We start from the raw sequence: 27,553 nt of genomic DNA on the forward strand, positions 1-27,553 counted from the left end.
AGCAGTGTAACAGGCCCTAATAATCATATGATTATGTAACTACAGTTTAGCAAGCGTGAAAAAGTGAAGAGTGAAATTTAGAAGAAAGAAAATTTAAACTAACATGTCTCGTCTGCTTAATCAAATTATAAATGGTTTAACAATGCTACATCCATGTCAGTCAGGTGGTGCTACATGGGCTTGTAAAGAAATCTCAAAAGATTTAGAGAAAGATTTAATCCGTTCAAAACTTCTCAATTAGTTCACTTGCACTTCCCAGCAGTTCAAAAAAACAAAGTGTAAAGGTAAGGTGATTTTTATTTTAGGAGGTTAACAGCTATTATTTATCATACAGCAACATTTTTATGCAATAACATATCCGTGAAATAGGCTGGAGATGACATCATATACAACCATATGTCATAGTCTGACTAGTTATATTGTGCAGCAAGTGCAGATACTCAAGTATATATAGGAGTTATTTTTCAGCTGTAGCTGCATTTTTGCAGAACGTATATTTGCATCCGTTTGCCTAAAATGTGAAAAACCACATTCATCTTGCTTAAAATGCCAATAACAGCAGCAACATTGCCTGTGCCTGCTATTAGTCAGTGATTCAGGCATGCAGATGAGATGTCTCAGTGAGCCGTCTTGCCACAAATCTCTGCACGCTTGTCACGCTCATGCTCTCCCATTAGACCATGTTTTCTACATCTCTGCATCTGCATCGGTGCATCCCAGCTTGATCTAACCTTCAGGTTAAGGCCGTTTGACACCGACGGTTATCAGATAGTATTATCATGGAGCTGCCATGTCCAGACCAGCACTGAGCACATACAAGGCTTGATAAGAGGCATCCATGGCAGTTGGTGGGTCGTGTTTTTTCTTGAGCCCCACCGGACCAGAGTAGTCTGTAGTCTGTGTAAACTGGATAAAAAGAAACTCTGTTGACCTATGTATTTGCTTTGGTCTTGAATTTTGTGTAATGATTAGACTCTGAGGCCAGTTCAGCAAAATAGTAAGAGCTTTAAATAGTGATAGTGGGTTTGCTGGTACAACAGCTGGTGCCATCTTGGAGCACTAATGCATCATGAGTGTAGAATTGCCTGGCAGGACTGTATGTGACATTAAAACCAAATTAAAAGTAAAAATACCATTCATTTTTGTTTGTTTTTCGTTCAACAAATTTTTCGAAGCCCCAATAGCAGATGGAATTAAAAAATAAGAATTTTATAGTTTGAATATTTTACAGTTGTAATTGTTTTAAAAAGTCCTTTTACATTTTCACTGTTTTTGTATGACACTGTATTGTATTGGCCCCACAATCTGGAAGGTGCTCATTCTTTAGCCTACATCTGAGCTATGATTTTGTAGCAGTTGCTAATTTTTTGCTTGTGTATTGCAAGCAATCATTTCCATTAGTATTCATTTCAACCCATGTTTCAAGCCACTAAATTGATATAGCTCCGACTCCGAAAGTTCAACTCTATCCCTGATAAATTCCTTGTTGTTCACTAGCTAGCAACTATATAGCTATGTGTGTCTGTTGCTTTGTTTGGCAACTGGCACTGATGGTTTTTTTTGGAACTTTTATGCTCGATCAAAGCTGCTGACAGCAAGCAAACGATATTAAAAAAATGTGTAGTCTGTAAATATTCAGGTTGAAACTACAACTACTGTAACAGTCAGAAAATGGACCTGCTCGCCCATGTGACCAGACATTTGATGAATACTGCAAGTCCTGTCTTATAACACTCATGGCTATTTTCACTATTGCAAAAACTGTTAACTGATATAAAAATACTAAAAAAAAGAGCTATTATATAAACTAAAGACTAATATTTTAATCATGCATAATATTTGATATTTGATATTTAATCTAATATTTTTAGGCATCAAGCCATTAAGTGATGTAAAATTAGAATTACCAAGGGTGGACGGAGGAGCTAGAAAGGATACGAAAGGGGAAGCCAACAGTAATAATTGGAGCCCTCGGGGCAGTGACTCCTGAACTGGTAGAGTGACTCCAGCAGGTTCCAGGAACGACATCCGAGATCTCTGTCCAGAAGAGTGCAGTCCTAGGAACAGCTAAGACACTGCAAACTCCCAGACCTCTGGCAGAGGAGGAAACAGGGATCAAAATACTGACTGTCTCATCTTCTCACAGTTCCTTCATTCTCTTGCTCTCCAGTATTTTTTGGTGTTCTCCTCCCCTAATCCCCATCCCAGATTCTCTATTCCACAGATAAAGACTGACTCTCCATCCCTCACACTAAATTTTTAGGGACAAAGATGTCAGTGCTGTTGTCCTGACTCTCTAGAAAAGGCTTTCCTCTGAGATCCACAGCACTCTATCTGTGGGCATTTTCCAAAAAGTAGTTGAAATAATAGTTATTCAAGCTTTGGGACTTTGACTTTTGTCATCATTATTATTATTGTTGTTGTTGTTGTTGTTAATAGTAGACAACACATTCTACCTCCTAAAACACAACCGCTATGAAAAGACTTGGCTTGCCAACTGATAAAGAGGGCAGGACTTCCAGATATCTGCATGTGCAGAAACCTCTCTGAAAAACATGTCCATAATTATACTGAGTTCATTTATCAAAATGTGCATTTTATAAAGATATAAAGCTTCTCCATCACCTAGTGACCCTGAATTGAATAAACAGCTAAGGGGATGGATGGATGGATATGTTTTATAAAACTACTTTAATTGTGTGGTGCCTTTATGTAAAGTAATTAACCAAGAATAACCTCAGGCAAGGTTGTACTTTTCCATCTTAGAGGAACTATGAAGCTGCACCCACCAATTATCTTTAATATGAGGTGATTTTTAATTCAGGTACCTGAACGTAAGGAGAGGAAATAAAACCCAGCATAGATTGTGAAGTTCACAGACAGGTGGTTAAATAATCGATTAGAAAAGATGCAGCATACTGCAGAGCAAAGACAAGTAATGTGCCTCATTTTAAGCACAAGTTTTATGTTATATTTTAAGAAGTTGCAAAGGATGAAGCAGAAAGTTTCAGAGCTGATGTGCACTGACTGAAAAAAGCCTGCTCACCTCTAGCTAAAAGAGACATCGCTGTCCTCAAACACACCTAGATTTTTAGCTGCTGGGTTGAGATTTTATAGACAGGGACCCGAGTTGTTTTGCAGAGAGGATATGGACAGAGGGCAGAAAATAATTGTATCAGATTTATTTCCATTTTGCTGGAGGGAGCTGTGGGACATCTAGTACTTGATTTCTGAAAGAGCAGACATTAGCTCCTGGAGGTTGCTTTAATCACTGTTTTTCAGTGGGACATAGATCTGGGTGCTGTATGCATAACAGAGATGATAAGAAAAAACTGTGCTTGCATATAATGTGTTCTAATACTTATAGGCCTGGAAAGGTGCTTTGAGCTGCATCACATGCTAATTTAAAATGAACCAACTACAGCATGTTAATGGTGTTAATAATAGATAATTGATTATCTTAATCAAAGCTGTGTATGTGCTGTTCAGGGATACATCAAACATTAAAGATACAGTTTATTTTTTTCAAACTTTTTGCTAAAAGCAGTCATTTGAAATTCAATCAGTTGAAGAATGAAGAATGGCACTGGAAGAGGTCATAGAGGTCATTTTGCAAAGTAGTAATAGACTTATTGTTTAGGTTGGAGGGCTCATTCTCATGATGGATTCAGTAGAACTGCAACTTATTAGCCATTTACATTCATGAACCATCTTACACAATGGTTGCCAGAAGGCATTTAATCCCCCAACAGCTTCCTTGTTTTACATATTAATTGTATAACTGTTTAGTTCTACAACTATCAGAATTAATTTTCAGCTGGATGACATCATTAATGGATATTTCTGAGTGTGTCTAGTTACTGTCTGTCCTCTACTTGTTTTGCCAGCGTGGGTGCAGCCCTATGTGAGGTGATGTGAGCCAGTCAGATGAAGACATCAAATGCCATTGCTGGAACCGTGACACCCACTGAAGAGCTGGAGAGCAGGGCAAATGTTGATTTCCCTTCCTGACGGGCTGAGCAAACATGCAATAACAATGTGGAGTAGGTAATTATGATGGGAACTCATTCAGTAAATATCACTTTAGCTCCATCTCATTAACAGAGGAATAAACCACAATGTTGAACAACATTAATAGATTGTTTAACTCATCATTAACCTCCAGTGCTTAACTTGCCAGATTCCACATTGTTTTTGCGCTGGAAGGAGAACCGGCGTGTCGGTCTTTCAACACAGCAGCTTCAGCAACAAAAGGTACTGTCTGTACCTGGTTTTCTCAGCAGAGGAAAGCTGCCCACACATTTATTTTCAGATCTAGAAAACACCGGGTGCACTGGCAGTGTGTGTTTAACATCCCCTCTCTGTCATCGCCCACAAGAGATAAAAACTGTTAAACATTCAGGTGCTCATTTTAGTCTTCCAGGCTAGCTAAAAAGAACAGCTTTGTAACAGCACATTGCCTATTTGCTAAATATACTGCTGTGACATTTGTTTTCATGGATTTTCTCATTACATGTGATAATACATGAACAGAATGCAAATCCACTTTGTCTACAGTATATTTATTTATATATCATTTCTAATATTCTATATAACTTTAATTTATAGTTACAACACTGGAGTTCAGTGTGTATACAATATGTTATTTAAAACAAGTTTCACTGCATGCAGGTGTAATGTACTTACTGTACTCTTACTGTAAATCTATGTGCATGAAGCACAGCATGTTGAACCTTGAAACCAACAGAAGACCTCAACAGATGCCATTCCTGTCACCTACAAACAGAAAACTGAGGTTAATGGTCACAAGGACCTGCCAACACTGAGTCCATGTGAGTCAATAATACTCCGGTAGGCTGCAACGTTCATTTTAAATTAGCATGCAGTGTAGCTCGGTGTATTGCTGATGACCATAAGTGCACCCCTCTTCTGATCGCTGTTTCCAAGCAGGATAATGTCCCATGTCCCAAAGCTCATATCATTTCAAACTGGTTTCTTTGACATTAAGATGATTTTGCTGTACTCAGATTGCCTCCACTGTCACCAAATGTCAACCAGTAGAGCGGCATTGGGGCTTCTAAACACTATTTCCAGCACCTTGTTGAATCTATATCATGAAGATTTAAGGCACTTGTGAAGGCAAAAGAGGGACTACAAGTGAGGTGTAACTAACAAAGAGGCCAGTGAGTGTATTTTGACAAAATTCATACTCTATGCCTGGCTTCTTTGCAGAACAGTTGTTTTTGTCCCTACATTTGCCATTAACCATTGTTAATTTTGCAGTTGATGCAACAGTAACTGGGATTATGTCCAACATAAATGAGTCAGCCTACAGAGCGGAGGTACAGAACATGAAGAGCTGGTGCTTGGAGAACAACATGTTCTTTATTAAAACAAATACCAAGTGGCTTATATTAACTGTAGAATGTCAGAGAAGGCCTTTTCTTCAGAAGAGACAGTGTAAAGAGAATGTCTAACACATCTCAGAGGGCCTCACGCAGTCTACCAACACTGTTTCAGTCGAGAGAGAACAGCAGCTTTTCTTGAAGTAGCTGAAGAAACCATGTCTGGCACAATTCAGCTCTGTAGAGAGCATCCTAACAAGTGTTCCACACAGCACCTGATAGGAAAGCTTTTTACAGTCTTGTCCTGCAAAAGGAAAACAGTTGGGTTCAGCTCAGTTAGTTCATCTATGTCTTGCACTGCAGCAGGAAGGCATAAGTGTAAAACCTTCTTTGCATGCACCTCCAGACTGACAATAGTTTTTTCCCGGGGCAGTGACTGCTCTGAATCAGTCCACAAACTACCACACATAAACTGACCTACTACTCCTGTAACTACTGAGGACAGCTTACTTCATAGACACGTTTACTACAGCAATGACAGTATTTCTATGGTATGAATTCTCAACTCGTCTCAATATCTATATCTATAACACAGTGACAAACACTGTTATCATTATACCACAGTGTACAGGAGCTAACACATTTTATAATATTTACTTATTTTGTATTATTACCAAATACTATTTCATAACTAAATCTGATTTATATTTTATTTTTCTAGTTATTTTACAACAATTACTTGGTAAGTGGCAAACTTAATTTTGCTGAACGTGTGCAAGATTATTGAACTCTCTGTAACAAAGCTACATTAGTCCCTTCTATCTTTATGTTCATTTGTATATGGAAATCCCTGACACCAAATCATTTGTGCTCTAAACAAATTTGCAATGCTTATTGTTGTATTGTAAAACTCAGAATCTAAGATAGAGAGTGAGAGAGACATGAGTTTGAATTATACTGCTGAACTGTAACTAATATGCCAGCTGAGTGGAAACAAACAAAATAGTTCTCCCATTATTAACTGTATTTCTACATGCACTTGAAAATCTGCTCCATGACTGTAACTATGGTGAGTCAACTAAAAATAACTTTATCAGGAATAGAACCTTTGGAACAACTGTTTTAGTAGTTTAAATGTTTATATGAGTGTCATTATGGTTTATAATAAATGCAAAAAAAAAAAGCCAAAGGCAGACACTACTCAGCAAACTTTCAACTCTTTCTTATTAATCTAATTGTATTATGTATGAATATGTTATGCAGATATTGTGATGGTCTGCTTTATAAGTCCCCTTTCTAATAAATTGCTATTACAATGTCCAAGTGGGCGACCAGTGATGACATGCTGTGATCAAAAATGTCTTCTCATTGCTGTGTTTAGGATGAAAACTGTTTCCATTTTGCTAAAAGCTGAGGGCATGAATGATATTGTGCTGCCCAGGAGGGGAGAGAAGCTGCAGTTCTCCAGTTATATGCCTTTCACAGCAGGTTTGGCAATCGCCTCTTCCTCTCAGAATAACAATCACTCTTTGTACTTTCTTATTCCAAGGCAGCAGACACACCTTCATTCCCTGGGCAAGAAACTTGCAATTGAAACAAATAACACTAAATGCCACCTCTTACACTGGTATATGTATTAAACAAAGGTGACTCGTATTGCTGGGAGTTGTAAAATGGTTTATTTTGATTGCTGAAAGCCTGTAAAAACATTGCACTTTTACTTTGACCTGTCATTTCAGGTTCTTGCATCAGTAAATATAGGCCCACTGTCCCAGTAAGTAACTTCCCTCCTTCTGTATTCATAAGCCATGAAACACAATGTATACTCCTTACAATCAACTTATGGATTCTTGATGTTCACATTGTACTGGTCTAGATATTGTTTGTTCTCTTGAGAGTTTTCAAGTTGTGTTCTTACACAATGGCAGCATTTGTTATTTTTCCATAACTAATAATTATGCTTATAATGGCTGCTGTTTAGCTACAGTTCCATGATTTACATTTATACTGTTCAAAAGCTATAAGGAAATTAATAAACTTCATTTTATATCCCTGACATGAACTTAAATGGTAAATTTATTGTGTTTAAAGAAAATTTACCAGGGTTTCTTAAAGGTCTGGTGTACTCTTCATCGCTCGACTCGATATATCATATCAACTGATATAACACCATCCTGAGAGTCTGGAACCAGCTAATCAGGTATAGCCTGAAGCTTATCCCAGCTATTATAGGGCGAGAGAAAGACAACCATTCACACCTATGGGCATTTTGGAATCACCAATTAACATATCCCCACTAAGTGCACTATGGACTGTGCACAGTCCACAGAGTACGTGGACTGTGCACTTCAAGTACGTGAAGTACGTGAAGACAACTTGGGCAGACACTGGAAGAACATGCAAATTCCACATAGAAAGGCTCTGGACAAGTAGTGCAGTCAAACTCAGGACCTTGCTGTGAGCTAAAAGTGCTAACCACTGCACCACTGTGTTGCCATTTCCTTAAATCTACATTCATTTTTATACCCAGCAGAAGGCAATGACTCTACAAAAAGAAGCCGCTGGATGACAAAATGACCTAAAGACCTTAGCAGAAACGTCTGGTTAGTTTATATTTTTAGTCTCTAGTTTTAAATCTTATTGAATGCAAAATGGTGTTTATTATGTAAATTCTGATTTCTTTTAGAATCTAAAGAAGGATTCTTCTGACCGAAAAGTAACTACTGATTGAGCGTTCAGTGTTTCTCAGCCAGATTCACCCAAGACAGCAAAAACATTCAACACAAGGTTTTCAGAGTGTATTTATTTATTTATATTTTAGATTTTTTTTTAGTATGTTCACAGAGTTCCTGATAGTAGTTTTAAAGAAAGTGGGTGTCTTGGTTGCATGAGGAGATTTATTTATTTTGCATGTTGATTTCAAAAGCTGTCTTTAAAGAGAGAAAAATCAGAGTGGAATTATTGTTAATAATTCACACAGACATTAGGACAGTTAGACTCCCACCACTTGTTTTATATCATCCTCCTTCAGCATTATTTTTTGGCAATAAGCAATAAGACAAGGCCGCATGAGGTCGTTTTATGACAATGCTTCACTGTAAAAGCCATGTAAAATGTAAAAGCCAGAGAATACACAATAGTATACATCAAATCAACAGCAGTATTAAACTATACCATATTTTCACTGATCCCTATTATCTTATGGGATATTAATTTATTTGTATTATTAGGCATCATTTATACACAAAGCTGGTGGGTGCATTGCTACATTATTTGAAATAAATCTTACATAAAAGAGTAACACAGCATGAATCTAAAAGCACTGTCTCACTTTCTGAGGGATTACTGAAAGATTCATTGGAGTAGGACAATGAAGACTAAGAGGATATAAACAACACCATTATGAATAAATCAGCTATTCTTATGTCAGTGTTTGCTTATCAACATGAAGATTGTTTTATTTAGTCTATATCCTTTGGTATAATCTGCAAGTTTGTATTCAAGTCCCTTCAGAAAGGAGGGAATGACTTGGATGTAGCACATTTATCACAGTCCTTTGTGCTCTCTGTATATTTTCTGTACTGGAAAATTTTGCTTCAGAGACTGTATAAGTCATTCATTGTATTGTCTAACACATTAGAGCATTCACTGATAACTCATAATCTAAGCAAAACAAACAAAGGGGAGATTATGCTTCCATCTGTGTCTTTGAATCATAACCAGTTTCCACTTGATTGCACAGGAAGTGCAGCCTGATGGGAGACAGATTGTGAGGCGAGATGCTCCTCTGGTGGAGAACAGATGTTATTGCAGGCGTGACTTCATGTAGCCTGTCCTTGATAGCAAGTGAGAGGACAGAGAGCTACTAATCCACCAATCAGATTACTGGAGCTCGTTAAAGAGAACATTTCCTTTAGTAAAGTGTAAAGAAAATGATTATTACACAGACATATGCAGTGGCCCTTTGTATTGTTTAAACATAACTTTAATTTGGATATTTTACATCAGTTATTTTCTATATCTACTAAAGAAAAAACGGAATTGTAGATTTTGTGTTACTGCCCAAAATTTTATAAAATGGTAAAAAAATATACATCCTATAACAATGTTTGTGAATAATTGATCTTAGTAATATAGCAATATATTATAATACAGTAATTCAATTGTATAGATATTCTATTTTATACTGTGCTGTAAAATCAAATGTCTTTACTGTATATTCCCCACTCACCCTGTAACCATTCGTTTATGCTTTTAGCCAATTTTCAACCACAAATTCATTACGTTAACCTTGAAGACCTTCATGGATGTAAGATGAATATTAATGGATTGTTAACATGACCCCCACATTACACCCCTTCAACGTCTTATCAGAAAATTGTAAAAACTTTAAAATGTTTCAGTCATGAAAAAAAAAACATACATGGAATTGCACTCAACAGCCATTTCATTAGTTAAACCGTGGTTTAACCCTTTTTTTGGTCTCAGTTCTTTGTGGCATTAAATCACCAAGGGACTGGAGACATTCCGCAGAGATTTTAGAATAATACAGTTCCTGCTGATTTGCTGGCTGCACATCCATGAAGTTCCACCACATTCTAAGGTTGCTCTATTATATTGAGATCTGGTGAGGCCATTTGAGTACAGTGAGCTCATTGTCATGTTGAAGAAAACAGCTTGAGATGATCTGAGCTTTGTGACATGCTGCAATATCCTGCTATAAACAGCCATCACTGTGGTAATAATGATGGGATGTACATTGTCAACAACAATACTCAGGAAAGCTATGGTGTTTAAACAATGCTCAGTTGGTACTAACGATATAATATAATATAATATAATATAATATAATATAATATAATATAATATACAGAAAACATCTCAACCTCAATTTCCTGTTCTAAGCTGTCAGTCACTCTGCTGCTTAAGGTTTGATGTATTGTGCATTCAGAGATGCTCTTCCATATACCTTGATTGCAGTGAGCAGTTATTTGAACTACTGCCTCTAATTTACAAGGCATTTCTCCCGCTCGCTGAACTCAAAGCAAAATCAGTTTTCTTGGGTATATACTGACATATATACATATACATTACGTACATATACAGTATGCAACTTTTATAGCATCTCTACTTACATTTTAGCAATTTTATGCTGTGCTGTACAAGTCAAGCCTGTTTACTGTTTATAGCATTGCAAAGCAACACTGAAGATAGCAAAGCCTAAATAAGAAAACATATTAAAAAAAGACAGATTTCTGAAAGAAGTCACAGTTTCACTTGAGGTTGGTTTTAAGAAAATCGTGACATTATCTTAACCAGATTCATGAGGTCATTACCTGGATTACTTTCCCTTGCTGCACTTTGCTCATGTTTGTTTCAGTCCAGTTAGATTGTGGAGGCTGGATGAAGCACACAAATACGACAAGGACAATATTTTCTTAAAAGATCATTAAAAGACCATCTCTACAGGATGCTTATATGCTAAATGTAAATCAAATGAAAGTGTTGCAAGAAAGAAAGAAAAAACAACAGAAAACCTCTGACTCATGGATAGCAATTAGATTAAAAAGAAATAACTGTAAAAATAAATGTCTTTACATTTTTTTTCTTGTGGTTCCCATCTGTGTTTTTTCCCTCAACATTAAAATAGACTGTTCCTGATGAGATATGATTTTCAAAAGTATACAAAAAGTATTCTTTCGCTATTCTCTTTTCTTTTATCCTTACATCAAAGCTTTACTTAATTATCAGTTAAGAAAACAGAGGATTTTTTTCAGTAAAGGTATAGGTTCCATTTCTAGCCAGGATTATGGAAAAAGAGAAAAACTTGTAGGGGAAAATAGGACATTTTTAATAGCTAATTTGGCATTTTTAGTTTTCTAAAGTGTAAACATACACAGAAGAAAAACTAAATATACATTGTAACTACAATGTATATTTAGTATATAGTTACTGGGGAAGAAATATATAGTATTCGATATCTTTTTCTCATTATTTTGAGAACTTGATTTAAAATTCTTTAATAATAAAAATATGAAACTGGAATCTTGAAATCTCCTGATAATTAGACAGTAATTCATAACTATAAGAAAAGATTTGTAACTTATTGATCTTTTCTGAATACAGTGAAGATTAATGTAATAGATGCCTAGAGTGTAAGACGCTGTAACGTTAGGTCCAACCATTTCTCTTATTCTTAGTTGCATTCCCATTAAGTTCACCAGGTCGCAACTTCTACTTTTCCATTAATTACAGGACATTAATTTCAAATTACACATAAACATAATTTGCCCCCTAAAGATAAAATGTTGGCATCACCACTGTGAGCATAATAGCATAATGATGTTAGCAAGAAATACAGTATCCTAAGTCATTTTCAGGGATCATGAAACACCTGAATGCAGCATTATGACAGTTGTTATTGATAATACATGCAAAGTTGGGATGGAATTATTTTTATTACAAAACAATAAAAAATAAAAGACAGAATAATAATACTACAGTTTAAAAAAACATGAACACACTTTTTATTTATGAATTTTGATGCCAAAATGAACTTAAGGTAAATTTGTGAATACTTTGTGATTAAATACCAAAAACTTAGTCATTAGTGGGAGGACAATCTATAAAAAAAGAGGAAGACTAAATTGTGATGTAAACATGAAGCTCAGGAGCATGGTTTTTTGTTTGTTTGTTTGTTTGTTTTTTCAGATACAGTGCAGACATGAATGCAGTGAAAAACAAAATGAAGGAATTACAACTAATAAAACCTGAAATACATATAATTATAAACACTGTGGAGGTGTGTTACAGCAGAAGAGTGGATAGAATTAGCTCTTCCTCTCTTCCAAGTGGAATAAACAGCATCGACTTAAATCCTTAGTAAGGCCTGCTAATCCATAATCCTACTGGCCCTGCATTGGCCCCTTTAGTCCTTGTGCAAGGCACGTCCAACAACACACAGGTCTGGGTGTGATGCAGAGCGTGTTGTCGTTCTGAGGTCTGATTGGCTACCCCATGAGTCATCATCTCTGGTTGGTTCATAGTTTAGTCTATAAGAAAGAACAGAGAATGTTGTCATTAGCAATTAGGTAACTGGGCCAGGTGAGTCTGAGTCACTTGGTGCAATACTGACTCGTGAAGTAAGAGAGATTAATTGTTTTATATAAATCTAACGTAATACAGTAATAACAGCAGGGGAAAGTCAGTGGGAGGTTGGAGAGTAGCATTAAGTACAGAGAGTTATTTGTTGCATAATGTATCGTGAGAATGAGCTTCTGTTTGAGAGACACCTACAATGTAAGCATTTTTTTATATTTAATATAATTACTCTTTAAGTGATAATGTGGCCTAAGAGTGGCATCACTTCATATCAGAAAATCTCTATGAACTGAAAAATAAGTCTACCAAAAAAGACAAAAACTCTGTTTCTCATTATATATATTGCTGCTTAATTTTCTTTGTAGCAGTTTCTATCTGAATCACCAAAATCTGCAAAGCTTGTGAATTTTTGGTCATGTGTAACTTTTCCTGATGGTTATAGAATTAGACAGACTAACCATCATTTAACTTGAATACAAAGCTGTCCCTTTACATGCATTAGGTAAAAGCCAGGATTTAGAAAAGTGCATGTCCTCCAAAAACAGTCAAAATAAGGAACATTGTTTCAAGGTGTGGGACAGGAGGACATAGAAAAGAAATCCTGTGCAGTTCCTTTTAAAAAGCGAAATCTTGTCACCCTGCTGTTATTATATTGCAGTACTGAAATGATATTCAGAAATCTTTTAATTGCTTCCCAAGTGGACCCCATGTCACTTAATTGTTATGTATGTTATCAATACTGTTTTTTTTCCAAAACCATAACCAAGTAGGTGTTTTTAAAATAAAATAGGGCAGCTCCTACCAGAGGAGAGGAGCATTTGTCCAGAATTGCTCTCAGAACTTTATATACGTGAATATAAGGTAAAAAACAAACAAAACAAAGTCATGAATAATCATTTAAGATAAGTACAAATGTGGTAAAATCTCACCCCTGTGAACATATTGCTGGTTCACTCCCACAAGTCTCAGCCACTGAGATGCGTTGTGATCGTTGTGGCAGACTTAGACTCTGCCTCCGGTCTGAATGGCTACGTCTGATAAAGGGTCGTGGCCCATGGACAGATGCAGGAGTCCTCCCGCGTGTCTCAAAAGTACGTAAGAGGAATGAAACTTTGGTTGAGGTCCATGCTTGCGGGGGCTTGGTTACTGAACAAGGCTGGGCTTCAAACATGGACGGAGAAACGGGACAGAAGACTGAACGTGCATTACTAATTGTCCTGGCACTTGATGAGTCTTCACTGCTATTTTCCCTTGACCATCTTTGTACTTTTGGCGAAGCTGGGGGAGATGGTGCTTTGAAAGGGTATGAAGCAACTGAGTTTGAGCTCGAAATGTTCTGCTTTGAAATCGGTGGGCTGGGGAGTCTCCTCTGAAGAGCAGGTGGTGTAGGAAGTGTTCTGTTAAGAGAGGGGCTAGATGAAGAGGGTGGAGTAGGCTGATTTTTGAAATTGTGGGGACTGGGAAGTCTTCGATGTAAGCTGCTTGGAGTAGAAGGTGTGGAAGGCAACATTCGCCCTCTAGACACAGGTGGGGTGGCAGGTGTTAGGCTAGTCTCTACCGAAGCAGGCACAGAAGATGTTGTGGTGTTGGATCCAGGCACTGAAATGTTACCAGAGTCTTGTATGTCTCTCAATTCTGTTTGAGTGGCAGATGGTCCTACATAACTTGTTGACAATTTCTCTGACTGAGAGTCTGAAGAGGGTTTTAGTTGTATGCTCTTTCTGAGTTGCTGATATAAAGAATCCTTTTTGATTTCCGAATCTGCTGGTTGTTGAATGTCTGGTTGATTGACCTTAGACAGAGGAAATGTATCTTGTTGTTCCACTCTAACAGAAGAAATGTGTTTGGAAGTTTGTGGCAAGCCTCCTTTGCTTGGCAGTACAGTCACTGACTGAACTGAGGCCTTCAATCGTTGTGATATTACACCCCTTTTCAACAAAGGTGATCTTCCTACTTTTGTTGCACCATCTGCTGCTACACTAGTTGATGTACTCTGAGTGCTTTCAAAGGAATTGTCCAGTAATACTTCCATTGCTGGTGGAGGAAGACTATCCAGGTCCAGGTTCTCACATGTTGTAGATTCAGACCTACAGCTAGTTATCCCAGCAGTCAGCACGGCTTCTACATTTCCTAAACCGGGTAACACTGGAACACCACATTTTCGCACACCTTTGAGAGGCCCCAGGACTTTAGGACCTTCTAGTTCCTCTATTCCTTGACTGAATGTATCAATCAGTTTTTTGACTGAATTCCTACCTCTGTGAAGGCCAGAAGATGGTTGGGGTGATAAAGGGGGGCTAGGAGGTGGAGTGGCTTTTATAAGACCCTTGGGTATATTCTTGTCTTTTTGTTTATCATCATCAACTTCACTGGTTACCTCCTGTTTTTTACTATTGGACTTTGTAAGACTTGCCTTGTCTTTAGGTGGTTGGGGGTTGTTTTTCTTTTCTAATGAAGGCTGTCTCTGATTTATTGCTGGAGACTGCGCTGGTGAGTTTCCTTGGTTTCGTTTTAAAGGATCAGTCCTTGTTTTTCTTTCTTCTTTGCTTTTATTTATGCTCTGCAATCTCCGGTTTAAATCTTTCTGGGTCCTTTCTAGTTCAAGAAGAGTAGGATCTTCCCCTTTGCTCCGAAGGGAATCTGCTGACCGGGAACGCTGACCCCTGTTCACCGGGGTCTTTTTCACTTGTGCCTTTCGTACAGCTGCTGCTGTTTGAGGCCTCCTTGGAGATCGTACCTCATCATCTGTCCAATCCTGTGTGCTAGTTTTTGTGCTCGCTGATGCCTTTGTTTTAGAACTAGGGTTTTGTGACGATACAAACTGTATCCTACCACTTATTGCATTTTTCATTTTCATAGTCATTTCTACATTTTGAGGATTTTCTATCCTCTTTGGGGGTAAACGTCGAGGTTGTTGTAGCTCACAGTCTACAGGAGAACAATTTAATTGCTTTTGAACTGCTTCTTGGATATCTCCTATATCTCTGTCCACCTCATCATAATCATTGACATCCTCTTCCCTGTACTCTGTGGAGACAGATCCTAGCAATGAGTCTCTTTGGTCATTAGCCATTATGGTACATGTAGAACCTAGTGAGTTGAGTGAGGTGAGGGACACACTAGGACTTATTTGACCCCGAAGCCTTCTCCTTGACACTCTTCGCACAGGACTGACAGGAGTAGCTCTATTTGTCCCAGTAGACTCACAACTCTCTCGTCTTTGGCGTCTCTCAGATCCAGCAAGGGATTCATTCTCAGCCCCAATTCCACTGTCCTCACTAAAGAGAGCTGAATCCTCTGGCCCAGGCTTGTGCAGAGAGGCCATTTCAATGCGGGATAAGAGCTGCATTAACCTACTCTCTGTTGCACGTTTGACTTTAAGTTTCTCCTCTAAAAGCTCTGAAACGGAGGCAAAATACTCCGCTGCCTCTTCTAAAGCACAGTCCCCAATTCTTCCAACAGTCTGGCTCACATTTCTCATTCTCTGTGTGGTGTACTGAAGCAGCTGCTGCAACAAGTCCGGTGGGGGTTCGATATTAGGAGAGCCAGACTTCAGAGGGGTAGAGGATGAGAGATTTTTCATTTGGCTTGGCCAAGCAAGATGTTCGCCATTTTCTTTTAAAATTTTTTCTCCCTCCTCCACCATGTCTTCTAGTCCCTGAATTATTTCCTCGTAACGTAGAGCCATGAAGGCAACCATAGGCTGAACAGAAACCTGAGTTTCAGCTGCTTGTTCTAAGAGTCCAAGCAAAACATCATATTTGTTTATGCTAGGATTCAAAAAGGCATATGCAGCTTGGTGAGCTTTTACCAAGGGTTCTGGAAAGTCCACTTTCTGCTCTTCAGATAGTTTGTCTTTGTCTTTCTTTTTAAGAACTTTTGCACCTTTGGCATTTTTCTTTGGTTTCCTGTTAAGCCTTTTGTCTGCCACATCCTGTTTGTCATTGTTTTTCTCTTTCCTCTGTGATACTGCGCTTTTTTCTGTTGCTTGATACCCCAGCTTATCTATGTTAACTGCTTCCATATTCACTTGCTCAGTATCAAGCCTCTTTTTCTGTGGTGTCATGTGTGACTCTTTCTGAAGTATCTGGGTTTGTCCACCTGTCTTCTTATCCTTTGTATCTCCATTTGTAGCTCCAGATGAATCTTGATTTTCACCATCTTCAAACTGTGGATCTCTGGGGTTGTCTTGAGGTGCAGGGGGTAGCATTCTCCCCTTCCTCATGGCACCCAGAGTGCCAAAATTGTTACCTTTGGATGGTGAGCAGCCCATTTCTGCTGTACAGGGTGTTTTTTTCTCTCTTCTCCCTGGATGACACTAACACAGACAGTGCAGTAAATTGTGTAAAAAATAGCAAAGATTCTTAGCCACCAGCTGTCATTTTCAGATGGCTGATGTCGTTGACTCGTTGAGTAAGATCCCTTTCCGCAAGTAGACTGCCAAAACAAAACGTGGATAAATCCATTTTACAAATTGCTTCCAACTGTCACAGACAGACAAAATAAATCCACAGTTTGGTGGCCATGTTTAATAAAATTTCCTTGGAGCATGTTCGAAAAAAACATCCCTCTGCACCTTATGAAGGACAAGCAGCTGAAAGGATTAGTGAGTCTTTCAGTGAACTCCTCAGCCTGCACATATGTCACGTTAAGTCATATAAAACTCACCTACTTCTAAGAACTTAAGCTCATTTGGGTAATGAAGCTTGGCTTCATGTGGTTTTTTATAGCCTGCAAAACAATACATCCTAATTTAGCCAATAGAAAAAAACAGAAAGAAAAACAGAGCATTTTGTTTTCATCTGAATTAGAAAATGTGCTACACTGATTCTATTTTATCTACATTTGACAACATTAAATCAAATATAGTTGCGTATTACACATCTTTCCTTCCCCCCCCCTTACTTAAATAATCAAATGTAATGAGAACAAACCACCAAAACAAACTACTAGACTAAATAAATAAAGTTCATGATTTACTCCTTTGTGATTTTGCCTCCTAACAATTAACTTGCAAAAGTTTCCCTTATATAAGATCAGTTATCCCCAACGTAAAACAATCGTTTGTTACAGCACCTTGAATGTAACTCAAACACAATAAACAACCACAATACACAGAAAAAAATAGCATAAATAAGTAGATTGGTAGCCTTTGTTGTCTAGTTCAAAATAAAATGAAATATAACAAAATAAATATCTCATTAAGAGAAAAAGTCATTAGAAACTGAAATGTGACTTTTACAGTCTAAGTGGTTGGTGTGTTTTTAATATAGTGTTTACATTGTTCGGTTTGTTAATAATAACTCCATACAGAGATCGCCATAAGCAAAGAAAAAGTGGCGCCACTGCGTGCTCGTCCTCGCGCGCAGGTGCACCGCCGGGTGATTGGCACAGATCTCGAAGCGCGCTCGAGAAACTGCCAGAGCTGCGCTGCGGCTGCCAACTACTATCTCGTCTGGGCAGCGTCCAGAAGCGACTGCTTTATACTCACTTTCATCCTATAAAACGTGTTACTGGTTAGTATGAGAGTTAAGCTTCTCATAAGAACAATACTTATTTAATCTTTTAGCGTCTCTTTGTGCCGCTAAAAACAGTCGTCACTTAAATTGGGTGATTTTTTTTTTTAGTTAGTTTTCTAGCTAGCTGATAGCTCATGTTGCTGAAGAGCTGCGGGCTTTCTCTTTCTTTTACTGCCTATTGTTAATGACGTACAGATAACCTGCCTAACTTTAAACAAGTGTATCATTCGGAAAAATTCATTATTAAATGATGTCCCCATTTTGCTACGCGGTAATCCAAATCATTTAGGGAAATTAGGCATACGTGTCATTCTAGTTTTGCTTTAGCCACGCTCATGAAAGTCCGTATTGATAGAGACACCATAGCAGACCCCTCCCCAAGGCCCTAGTTAAAGTAATTTTTGAGATAATTTAATTCTTACATTGCCTCTCGAAAAATGTCTGAAAAGAGAGAAACATTTAGGTCTTTAAATGTTTTTTGAGCGCTAATGATGGTAAGAAGCTCGAATTTGGCACAATTTAGTGGACCCCTTTGACCCCCACCCCCGCCTTCAAAAAAAATGACAGACTAAAGTGGTGATGCTCACTGCTCATACTTTTTCCCTCATTTGCAGTGATAACATACCAGAGGACTCCTTTCTGCAGATGATTGAAGCTGAAGCATGATGAAAACTCCTCCCTCTGTTACCCTTCGGGTCAAACGCAAAAATGTTCGCCCAATCAGAAGAAACCTCAGCCTCAGCAGACACAGTGGTCAAAATACCCAGGGTGTGGTGTGGAGTATCCAGTCAAACCAGGGCGACCTGTATTTTACCAAAGTGCCTCAGTCAACTGTTGTCCAGCGGCAGGAAATAGCAGCATATTTCCGTCTTTTTGGTAGATAAATATTCTAACAAGAAAGCAGGATGCGCTCAAGAAAATGTGAAATTTGGTTTAAATTCTCATATATTAACATCTCTTTGTCTACAGAGGATGACCTGATAAAAGACTTTCTAAGGGTGGATGGTTGCTATAAATTGACAGACAAGGTAAAGTTATTACTTTGATGAAAGCTACAACACTTTCTTATGCTTTATATTAAAGTGACACCATCTTTTCCCTCTATTTCATCAGTACCTCCTAGCCATGACCTTTGTGTACTTCAAAAGGGCCTGCTTCACTATTACCGAATACACCAGAAAGAATTTTTTCATTGCACTGTAAGTTCAGAGAAAAGCCTGAGAATCCTGCTTCTGTATTATATTCTGTCATGAAAAGGAAACCTTGTTTGCTTGTCTGCTTTTATATGTGATATTTCTTGGCAAACCTACAGCCCTGAACTCGGCTCTCGCTCTCCTCCTGTAGGTATCTTGCCAACACCATGGAGGAGGATGAGGAGGAGAGCAAGTATGAAATTTTTCCGTGGGCATTGGGCAAGAACTGGAAAAAACTGTTTCCCCGCTTCCTTGAGCAGCGAGACAAGCTGTGGGCTCGCATCGAGTACAGAGCTGTTGTCAGCAGGCGCTGCTGTGAAGAGGTACACACAAGTATAATTGCCTGAGGAGACTGATAAATGGTGCTTCTCTGGGAATTTTTAAGGGTCTTGTTTTTGCTGCGCAGTGCCATTTTTATTGCTTGGGTTTAATGCCAGACATTCCATCTCTAGTGTCTGTGGGTGTGTTTTGCAGTGAAATGATTTATTTTATTTGTTATTTTTTTTTGTTTGAGCTGTATTTATTTCTTCAACCTCTGTCTTCCAGGTGATGGCCATTGTGTCCTCTCATTTCGTGTGGCAGCGGCAGCGTTCCGATCACCATGGCGGTGCCCAGCGGCAGTATAATGATGGCGACCGTGTCCGTTTTCCCCGTGGGCCCTATGCCTCACCTGTGTCCTGTTCCCTCTGTAAGCGTGACACCAGAATAGGCCACACCTCCTCCCTCCAGAGGCTCAGCTGTGCAAATCCCAAAGGAGGTACCAAGTACATATAACTAATGCTGGTGTCTCTGTTTACTGTGTGGTTTATAGTGTAAAGAGCTGGTCAGTATAGGATGCCCAGTTAAGTTAAAAACCTACGTTCAAGAAACCCTGCAATCCAAACTGCAGAAATAATTTCCTCTTCAACAAAAACATATAATGTTAGTATTTTCTGCACTTGAACCTATTGTCCCACTAAGTGGATTAGTGGAAGCATTCACTCACTCATCCAAATAACTGAATTCAGATGTTCCAGTCACTTCTATTGCTACAGGTGTATAAAATCAATAGCCCCAGGCATGCAGACTGCTCCTATAAACATTTGTGAAAGAATGGGTCACTCTCAGGAGCTCGGTGAAGTAGTACTGTGATAGGATGCCACCTGTGCAACAAGTCCAGCTGTGAAGTTTCCTCACTACTTTTTTTTTTTTTTTTTTTTTTTTTTTAAACCTGTCCCGTTTGGTTCTTTTGCCATCAGAATTATTGTCTAAAGGCGAAGAAAGATGCCCAACGGATTTACTTTACCATCCCAGCCTTGCCGTAATGGTCCATTTGATTTACCTTTTATTGTTTATTTTATTTTATTTTATTTTATTTTTTTTACTTGCTAGATACGGGACAGGGGAAAAGAAAAGGGAGAAAGAAAGAGGGGGGAAAAAACAAAACAAAACAAAAAAAAAACAGCGGAGAAGAGGGACGGGGATAAAGGGTAAAAAACAAAAACCAACAAAATAAGCAGACAAAAAATACATATATCGATCACCTGGATCACCTGTTGAGAAAGAAAAAAGAAAACAAGCAGAAGAAAACGAGAGTAATAGAATAAACAACATCACAATGATATATAGGAATATAACACTAAATACTTAATATTAAACATTATTGTGCAGCACGTAAGATCGACAGCGCACAGTGTGCTTTGAGGTAGGAGCCAAAAAGGGTGTAGTTTGTGTGTGTGATCACCTGTGTGTACACCTGTGAGCATGAGCGCGCTTGTATTTAAAAGGTTCCTTAATGTAATGATCTGCTAGAGGGTGTGGGGGGCCACAGTCCCATCCTCCAGGGCATGAAGCAGGTATGGAGGAGATCAAAACTCCAGACATCCAGAGGCCCCCAGAACACAAGAGACCAAGGAAGACCAACAGAGGGGCAGCCGCGCCACTGTCCCAGAAAGAGCTGAGGAGAGTCCCAGATGAGGGATCACTCAGCAGCCGCGGAGCAGAAGCCAGGGGGGGTTGCAGTGACGTGCCCGTGAGCTCCGCCGGCAGCCAGCTGTGCCTGAGTGACCGAGCCCCAGGCCGAGAGGCCGAGGGCACCCACAAGTTTCCTCACTACTAAATATTATATAGTCAACTGTTAGTGGTTTTATAACAAAGTGGAAACAACTGGGAACAACAGCAACTCAGCCACGATATAAGGAACACAGGACACGTATTTACAGTGCTCGTATGTATACAGATAAAGCTCTGCAGTTAAGATTTAAACTCATACCTAACTACATGTTTCCATCTTTTTTCTTAGGGAATGATTCTTCCTGCAAGTCGACATTGAACACCTTCATGGACTGGATTAATGAGTAGAGCATCAGCGACTTCCTGTTTAAATCAACCAAGCAGTTAATGCTTCCTTTACTGGATTTAATAGCACTTTACTCTGAAGTAAAAGTCTGAATCCCCAGTTTGTCAGTCGCCTCTAAAGTTAACAAGGTACTCACAACATATTTTAAGTACAAGTGACAACAATGAGCTTATGTCATTTAAAACAAGCAAGTTGGCTGTTTGTGGGCACAAAACCCCAAAAGATTCTTAGTGTGAAACCTAGATTTGCTTAAAATGTTGTTGGTATTTATTTATTTATTTAACTTATTTAACTTATTTGTGGACTCTGTCACATACTATTTTTCACAGATGTAAATGAGTTAAGCATTGGATGTTGTCAGTTACACAGAAGGATCTGGCTGGGTTTGTTTGTAGTTTGTATTGGTGTTGTGTTGCCAGTGTGCTGTTTGATGATCCAAGACTTTTGAATTTTCATAGTCTTCATTGCAACCTGCTTCAGTACACTAAACTGTTCTGTTGCTCTTTACTCACACACAGATTCTGTATATTCACTATGCACCAGAGCCATTTTCACTAAGGAGGCAAATTTTGCATTAAAGGACAAATCAGTTTTGACTTTTTATTATCTTCTTTGAGATTGTTTAGTTGATGTGTAACAATCTGTGTTCAGGGTTCCCCCACAAGTAGAAATGTTACTGCACACACTTCCTCAGTTTCACCAGGAAAGCTGAAAAAAGGCAAAAGTTACACATTTAATATTTTTAATTATATCATCATACAGTAACTGATACTGGGACTAGATGCGTGGTAACATCTGACCTGTGTGGCTCATTTGTTCAGGGTGAGGTCGAGCAATGTAAGGGATACTCCCAAAAGGTGGGTCGGGGTCTTCCTCTGTGGTCAGGTCTTCTGAAATGACAATCAAACTTGAGTGGAAATACTCAAGGGGACTCTGTGAGACTCTGCCGTGTTACTTTTAATCACCTTTGTCACTCTCTTCCGATTCCTCGCCTTCCTGACTTAGGTTTTCATCCAGGATTTGGGCTTTCTTGTTGTAGTATCGTCCATCCTTCTGAAGGGCTGGAGCCACCACCCATTCCCGGAGTGGAACCTCTATGATGCGTTCACACAGCAAAGGGAATGTTGAACATCGAACTCCTTCCAGTAGGTCGATGACTTGAGTTATACTGTGGTATAGAGACAGAGTCAACAGAGCAGAAAAGATAAATGAAGCCAAAGTGAAATACCAATGTCTGCAAATCTTAGGCTAGTTCCAAAAGCAAATTAAAAAAATCATTGCTGACTTGCGTTAAAATGCAGGACACAAAGAGCACCTTGCAACAGTCTGGTACAAAAAAGCTTTAGGTTTCTGTGGATAGTTTCACCTTTCATAAAAAGGTCTGCAGTAGGTAAAGTTTTTACAACTCATTCTGGCGCTACACTGTTAGAGCTTAAACTTGCTTTAACTGTGTCAACACAGGAAACTGTCTGCAAAGTCTCTCCATCACTAATTAGTCACTAAATTGGTCCCTGATTATTATTTTAGTGTTAATGCCTTTTGGAGCATTGTTACCCACCAGCGTAAAAGCAGGGTGTTGAACCCCGAAAAGCCGGCTGGTGGCTTTTCCAAGTTTGTGAATGTGATAACTTGAGAATGAGGTGACAAAGGATTTTGAAATTGATTCCATAGATGAATCTGCTGATAGTCTCAGGCGAGTTTTACTCTCTGACTTTGACCTCAAGGTCAGAGGTCAAAATGTCTGAAAATCACAGGATTTTCAAATGAGTAATATAGGTGCATTTACTAAGAGGCTGAGGAGCAGCATTGGCAGCCGCAAGTATTTTTAAAACTCTTATGCTGCTGTGTGGCAGAGTCCATTTATGCAGTTTGTGCTTCATGTTCTAGTGAAACTCATGTTCGACATTAGTGATGGCTGTGGCGTGTCACACATACTGAAGCTTGCATACATGAGGAAACATTTTATTAATGTGATTTTTTTTTTTTTTTTTTTTTTTTTTTTTTAAATTTCTGAAAGTTTTTTTTTTTCCCCTCATGGCACAGAAACTGTAGTGTGTTTGGTCTCCAATAAATTAGCTAATGTGTGCTGGAAATACTAGCAGGTTAGCTTTGGTACCTTCAGACAGATCAAGGCGGGCTGTTTTCTCCTGTGTCTCTATTCTTTGTGCCAAGCTAACATTCTCCTGGTTCTGACTTGATATGAAACATACTGATATAACAATGGTAGTATTGTCTTCATCTAATTTCAGCCAAGAGAAAAGTGTTTCTCTTTAGAAAGCAAATAGCTGTTTCCAACGGGCCCTCCTTGTGCTAAGGCTAGTTTCACAGCTAAACTATAGAAATCTGGATCTACAACAAATTTTCCTTCTTTTGCAAGTTTTCCACTTCTCTAGAAAATTTAACTAAGCAGTTGTTGGGTAATATTACATAGTGACAAAAAAAAAGTCTAAATCTGCTGGAGTGAGGGGAATAAACTACATTTAGTTTATAAGTAGAAAATGAAACAGCAGAGCTTCATACTTAGCGAGGTAGACAGCACACACGGCTCCAGGGTGTAGATGTGGAATCACAGTGGGTAAAACCAGGTGAGGGTTGATCAGATCAAGAGCAACCTGCAGTAGAAATTATCCACTTGATAATCAGATCTACTTCTAACCAATGATGTGTTCAGGTGGTGCTGTAGTGATAGAAGGACAAAAAAATGTTACAAATGAGGAACATTTCAACCCGACACTGACCGCATGAAATCCCCGACCAGCAAGGAGAGAAGAGGCTGTGCAGAGGTCAGCCTTGTGAAACTGGACGTTATCGGGCCACTCCTCCCCTCGTCGTAGACTCCATGATGTCCTCCAGCGGTTGTAGTTAAGCACAGCTCTCCTGTGATGATCCTCCCTGACTTCTACGCTCAGCACGCTGCCCTTAGAGCCGACTGGGGAAAACAAAAACATAATCAGGCTCCACAACAAGCAGTTACACTTTGTCTAGATGACTTTTTCCCTGAGGAAATGTGACATCCACCACTTTCCTTCACATCACAGATTTGACTTTTATTGGTTTTCATGAAGATTAATGAGGACAGTCAGCACTTGAGAAGTTGAGTCATTCCCTGGACAGCAGTTCAAATGGAAATTTGATCCACGCTGTTACCCTTTATCTTTGCCTTATTATAAAATCAGTTCACATTAAACTGTTCATTTAATATGTGCTTTGTGTTCATTTAATGTGTCAGTCTGCTGTAAATCTTCTATTAATTTTTACCTTATGGAAGCACAAGGCCTGTACTCGCATCCCATTGTGTTTACTTCTATTTTCTACTCTCTCTTTTTTTATTATTATTATTATTTTGGGTTTTTGAGCAGAAATGTACAGTTTATATCCTCTTGTAATTAGTGTAATGAGTGGGCTCATTTTGCTTAAATTTGAGATGTAGCTAAATTATTTAACCATTTGAACATTTAGTCTGTTTATGTGGGGGGAAAAATAAAAGAATTCTAATAATAACTGTAGCTTAGGTTGTTGATTTATTTTAAGTAAAGCCACTTTGAATTTATAAAAAACAGACACTTTGGGGAGATCATTAATTCACATTCCGGTTTGCTTTCATTTCCAAATCCCACCCTCCCCACGCCTTTCTTGGTTCTCATCTTCTCTTATTGGAACCAGATCCTCACTGAGTTCTTTGCTCACGCCAACTTCCAATCTCTTTCAATAACTTTTGCCTAATCATATTTGAGGGTGTGGTCCCGGCTAGTGAAATTGAGTGAAATTCTTTTCTTTCATTTTATCACCCCTCTGCATATCCAGATACGTCAAATGGAAGAGAAAAACAATCTGCTATCAACTTCTGTGTGTAGCTAAACTGGGAAACCGTGCTCCCATATATGAGTTCAAACCTGCTTTTGACAGGAATAGAGACATGGCCCCCGATCCAGATCCTGACTCCAGGACACAGTCTCCCTCTGTGACATCCATCATCATTAACATAGAAGCTGCATCCTGAGGAAAGAAAAACACTCAATAGATTATCTGTCGGGAAAACTCTGAAGCTGAAATGCAACTGTGTGCATATATCATTCATTTACTGCTCTCTACCTTAGGGTAGGCAATTGCAGGTCCCCTCTTCATACACAGCACATAATCCTCCAAACTAGCTCGCCTTATAAAGATGGGGACCCCCCGGTGAGTCTTCAGAAACAGCCCTGCTGGCTGCCCTGCAATGTCATTGTGCAGTATGACCCCCCAGCTGCTCTCCAGACGGGCCCCTGTCTGCAGCTGGAACATCTTCCTGAATTCCACGCGCCTCTTTCTGCGATATTCAGCAACAAGTAGCTCTCCACAGGTAAGCAACCTTTCCCCGGGCAGAGCCGCCCACACCTGCTTTTCCCGGTGATGAACTGAGCCGGTGTCCGACTCCTCTGCTCCAACAGGTGGACTGTGAGCCTCATGTTCAGACTTTTTAACGATATCCTCATCCCCAACTTCTACCTGCATGCCATTTGGGACTGATCCTTGGATCTCTGCCCCCTTATCTGACTCCTGCTCCCTCAGCTGCATCACCTCAGGGCTCAATGCGTCCTGGGGCAGCAGGCCACTGATCCTCTCCAGCGGGGACAGAGGTCTCCTCTTCCTGGATGTCACCTTGGTACTCAGGCGTGAATAGTCGGAGCTGCCCTCCTTATTATCGTTACGCTTCACAGCAGCACCTGAAAAAGTTCTTGTGTCTCTGACACTTTCAGTGAGATTCACAAGTAAATCCCTGTGCCGGCTGTGTCTCTGACTGGATGACCAAATTGACAGAGTTCTGTGCGTAAACACAAGTCTGTGGAGCGCGACTTTCAAAGCCATTACGACATTCAAAAACACAAAGTGGAAGCTGTGGTGTCGATCTCATCCAGTGAAGAAAGCAGAAAAACCTAGAATGACACAAACACAGCGTGTAGACCTGCGGATTAAAAGCCAAAGCAAAGAAACATTAAAGGGAACTTACGCTGTAAAAGCTTTCAATCAGTTTACCTCCGTTTCTCGATAACCCGGCTGTTTACAGACTCAAGGAGGACACCATGCTGGACACTGACATGTGTACAACGTCACAATTAGGCGACTGCTGTAATGATTAAAATCTACCGGCAGAGGGCGATGTTGTAACTTATATGCCGCATTCAAAATATGATTTAAAAATGTAAAATAAAAAGTCATTTTGTATCATCATGCCTAATTTAATATTCCGAACTTTTCGAGGAATAGACTTTTTATTACGGTGTGACTTTTAACTCTTTAGATTATCTTTCATACCGTTTTCATCCACAGTTTTCGCTCTACTTTACAAGCATAATTAATTTCACACTAAATTTCCCAATAAAAATGTTTTCAACAACAGGAGATTTATTTAAATGGAGAATGAGAATCATTTTAATGAATAGAGAAGTTGAATTTACGTTAACAATTTTGTTTTATTTGGAAACAAAATTAATTCACAAATGTAGGTTTGTCAATGAAGTGTATAGTATGGAAATTTGTTTCTGCCACGGGGGGATGCCATCCATAACTTGATATTTAGAGTTGAGTATCTCAAAATTTCAAGTTTATAAGTCACACTGAAGCGTGATCAGCACTACTTAAATAGTTATTTAAAGCTCACTAATTATTCTCTTAAAAACTAATTACAAACTGATTTTTAGTTTAGCTCTGACCCTTTCTACAGCTGAGAATATAAAACAGAGTGCTTGAGAGCTATAAGTTGTAGAATTTGCACATTTGGAACAACTTTTAAGGTGAAAATAACTTCAAACAGTAACATGACTAAAAGGAATATTTCTGTCTTCTTGATATTTAATTTCATATGAAATTAATATTTTGAAAATGTGTGTTGAGTTTGTGTTATTTACAGCAAAAAAAACTGTATCATTATTATTATTTATGGACTTTCTTACATATATAAACCTGAATGTGGACATGCACACTGAATGAGTTCATTTGTTGGTGATGCATTCAAGAGCCTTGGAAGAAATTTACAGTGTGGGGTATGAGGATCCTATAGGATGATGCAGAGATAAGTAC

At 38.8% G+C, this 27,553-nt stretch overlaps 3 protein-coding genes across 5 annotated transcripts; 1 reads left to right on the forward strand and 2 right to left on the reverse strand.

The window, feature by feature from the left end:
• Positions 1 to 11,918: 11,918 nt before the first annotated feature.
• pcare1 (photoreceptor cilium actin regulator 1) lies at positions 11,919 to 17,058 on the reverse strand. The gene is made up of 2 exons (XM_063500277.1): positions 13,376 to 17,058; positions 11,919 to 12,397 (listed from the first exon to the last, which is right to left on the reverse strand). Exons 1-2 carry the CDS (start codon positions 16,717 to 16,719, stop codon positions 12,274 to 12,276), a joined length of 3,468 nt encoding a protein of 1,155 aa, XP_063356347.1. The 5' UTR covers positions 16,720 to 17,058; the 3' UTR covers positions 11,919 to 12,273.
• Positions 12,410 to 21,548, forward strand: spdya (speedy/RINGO cell cycle regulator family member A). Of its 2 annotated transcripts, none has more exons than XM_063500282.1 (7): positions 12,410 to 12,644; positions 18,580 to 18,841; positions 18,935 to 18,993; positions 19,079 to 19,164; positions 19,310 to 19,481; positions 19,705 to 19,915; positions 21,440 to 21,548. In XM_063500282.1, exons 2-7 carry the CDS (start codon positions 18,628 to 18,630, stop codon positions 21,496 to 21,498), a joined length of 801 nt encoding a protein of 266 aa, XP_063356352.1. In that variant the 5' UTR covers positions 12,410 to 12,644; positions 18,580 to 18,627; the 3' UTR covers positions 21,499 to 21,548. The 2 variants fall into 2 exon arrangements, with proteins under 2 accessions (XP_063356352.1, XP_063356351.1); XM_063500281.1 differs by lacking the exon at positions 12,410 to 12,644 and adding an exon at positions 17,863 to 17,962.
• Positions 21,549 to 22,096: 548 nt separating this feature from the next.
• trmt61b (tRNA methyltransferase 61B) lies at positions 22,097 to 26,595 on the reverse strand. Of its 2 annotated transcripts, none has more exons than XM_063500280.1 (8): positions 26,510 to 26,595; positions 25,589 to 26,409; positions 25,390 to 25,492; positions 24,235 to 24,425; positions 24,017 to 24,108; positions 22,462 to 22,664; positions 22,297 to 22,383; positions 22,097 to 22,204 (listed from the first exon to the last, which is right to left on the reverse strand). In XM_063500280.1, the coding sequence occupies exons 2-8, from the start codon at positions 26,339 to 26,341 to the stop codon at positions 22,170 to 22,172; spliced, it is 1,464 nt and encodes a 487-aa protein (XP_063356350.1). In that variant the 5' UTR covers positions 26,342 to 26,409; positions 26,510 to 26,595; the 3' UTR covers positions 22,097 to 22,169. The 2 variants fall into 2 exon arrangements, with proteins under 2 accessions (XP_063356350.1, XP_063356348.1); XM_063500278.1 differs by having other exon boundaries at positions 22,297 to 22,386.
• Between the last annotated feature and the right edge of the window lie 958 nt (positions 26,596 to 27,553).

The sequence above is a fragment of the Pelmatolapia mariae genome, linkage group LG16_19 (genome assembly GCF_036321145.2).
Source record: "Pelmatolapia mariae isolate MD_Pm_ZW linkage group LG16_19, Pm_UMD_F_2, whole genome shotgun sequence".
In the NCBI taxonomy this organism is placed as follows: Eukaryota; Metazoa; Chordata; class Actinopteri; order Cichliformes; family Cichlidae; genus Pelmatolapia; species Pelmatolapia mariae.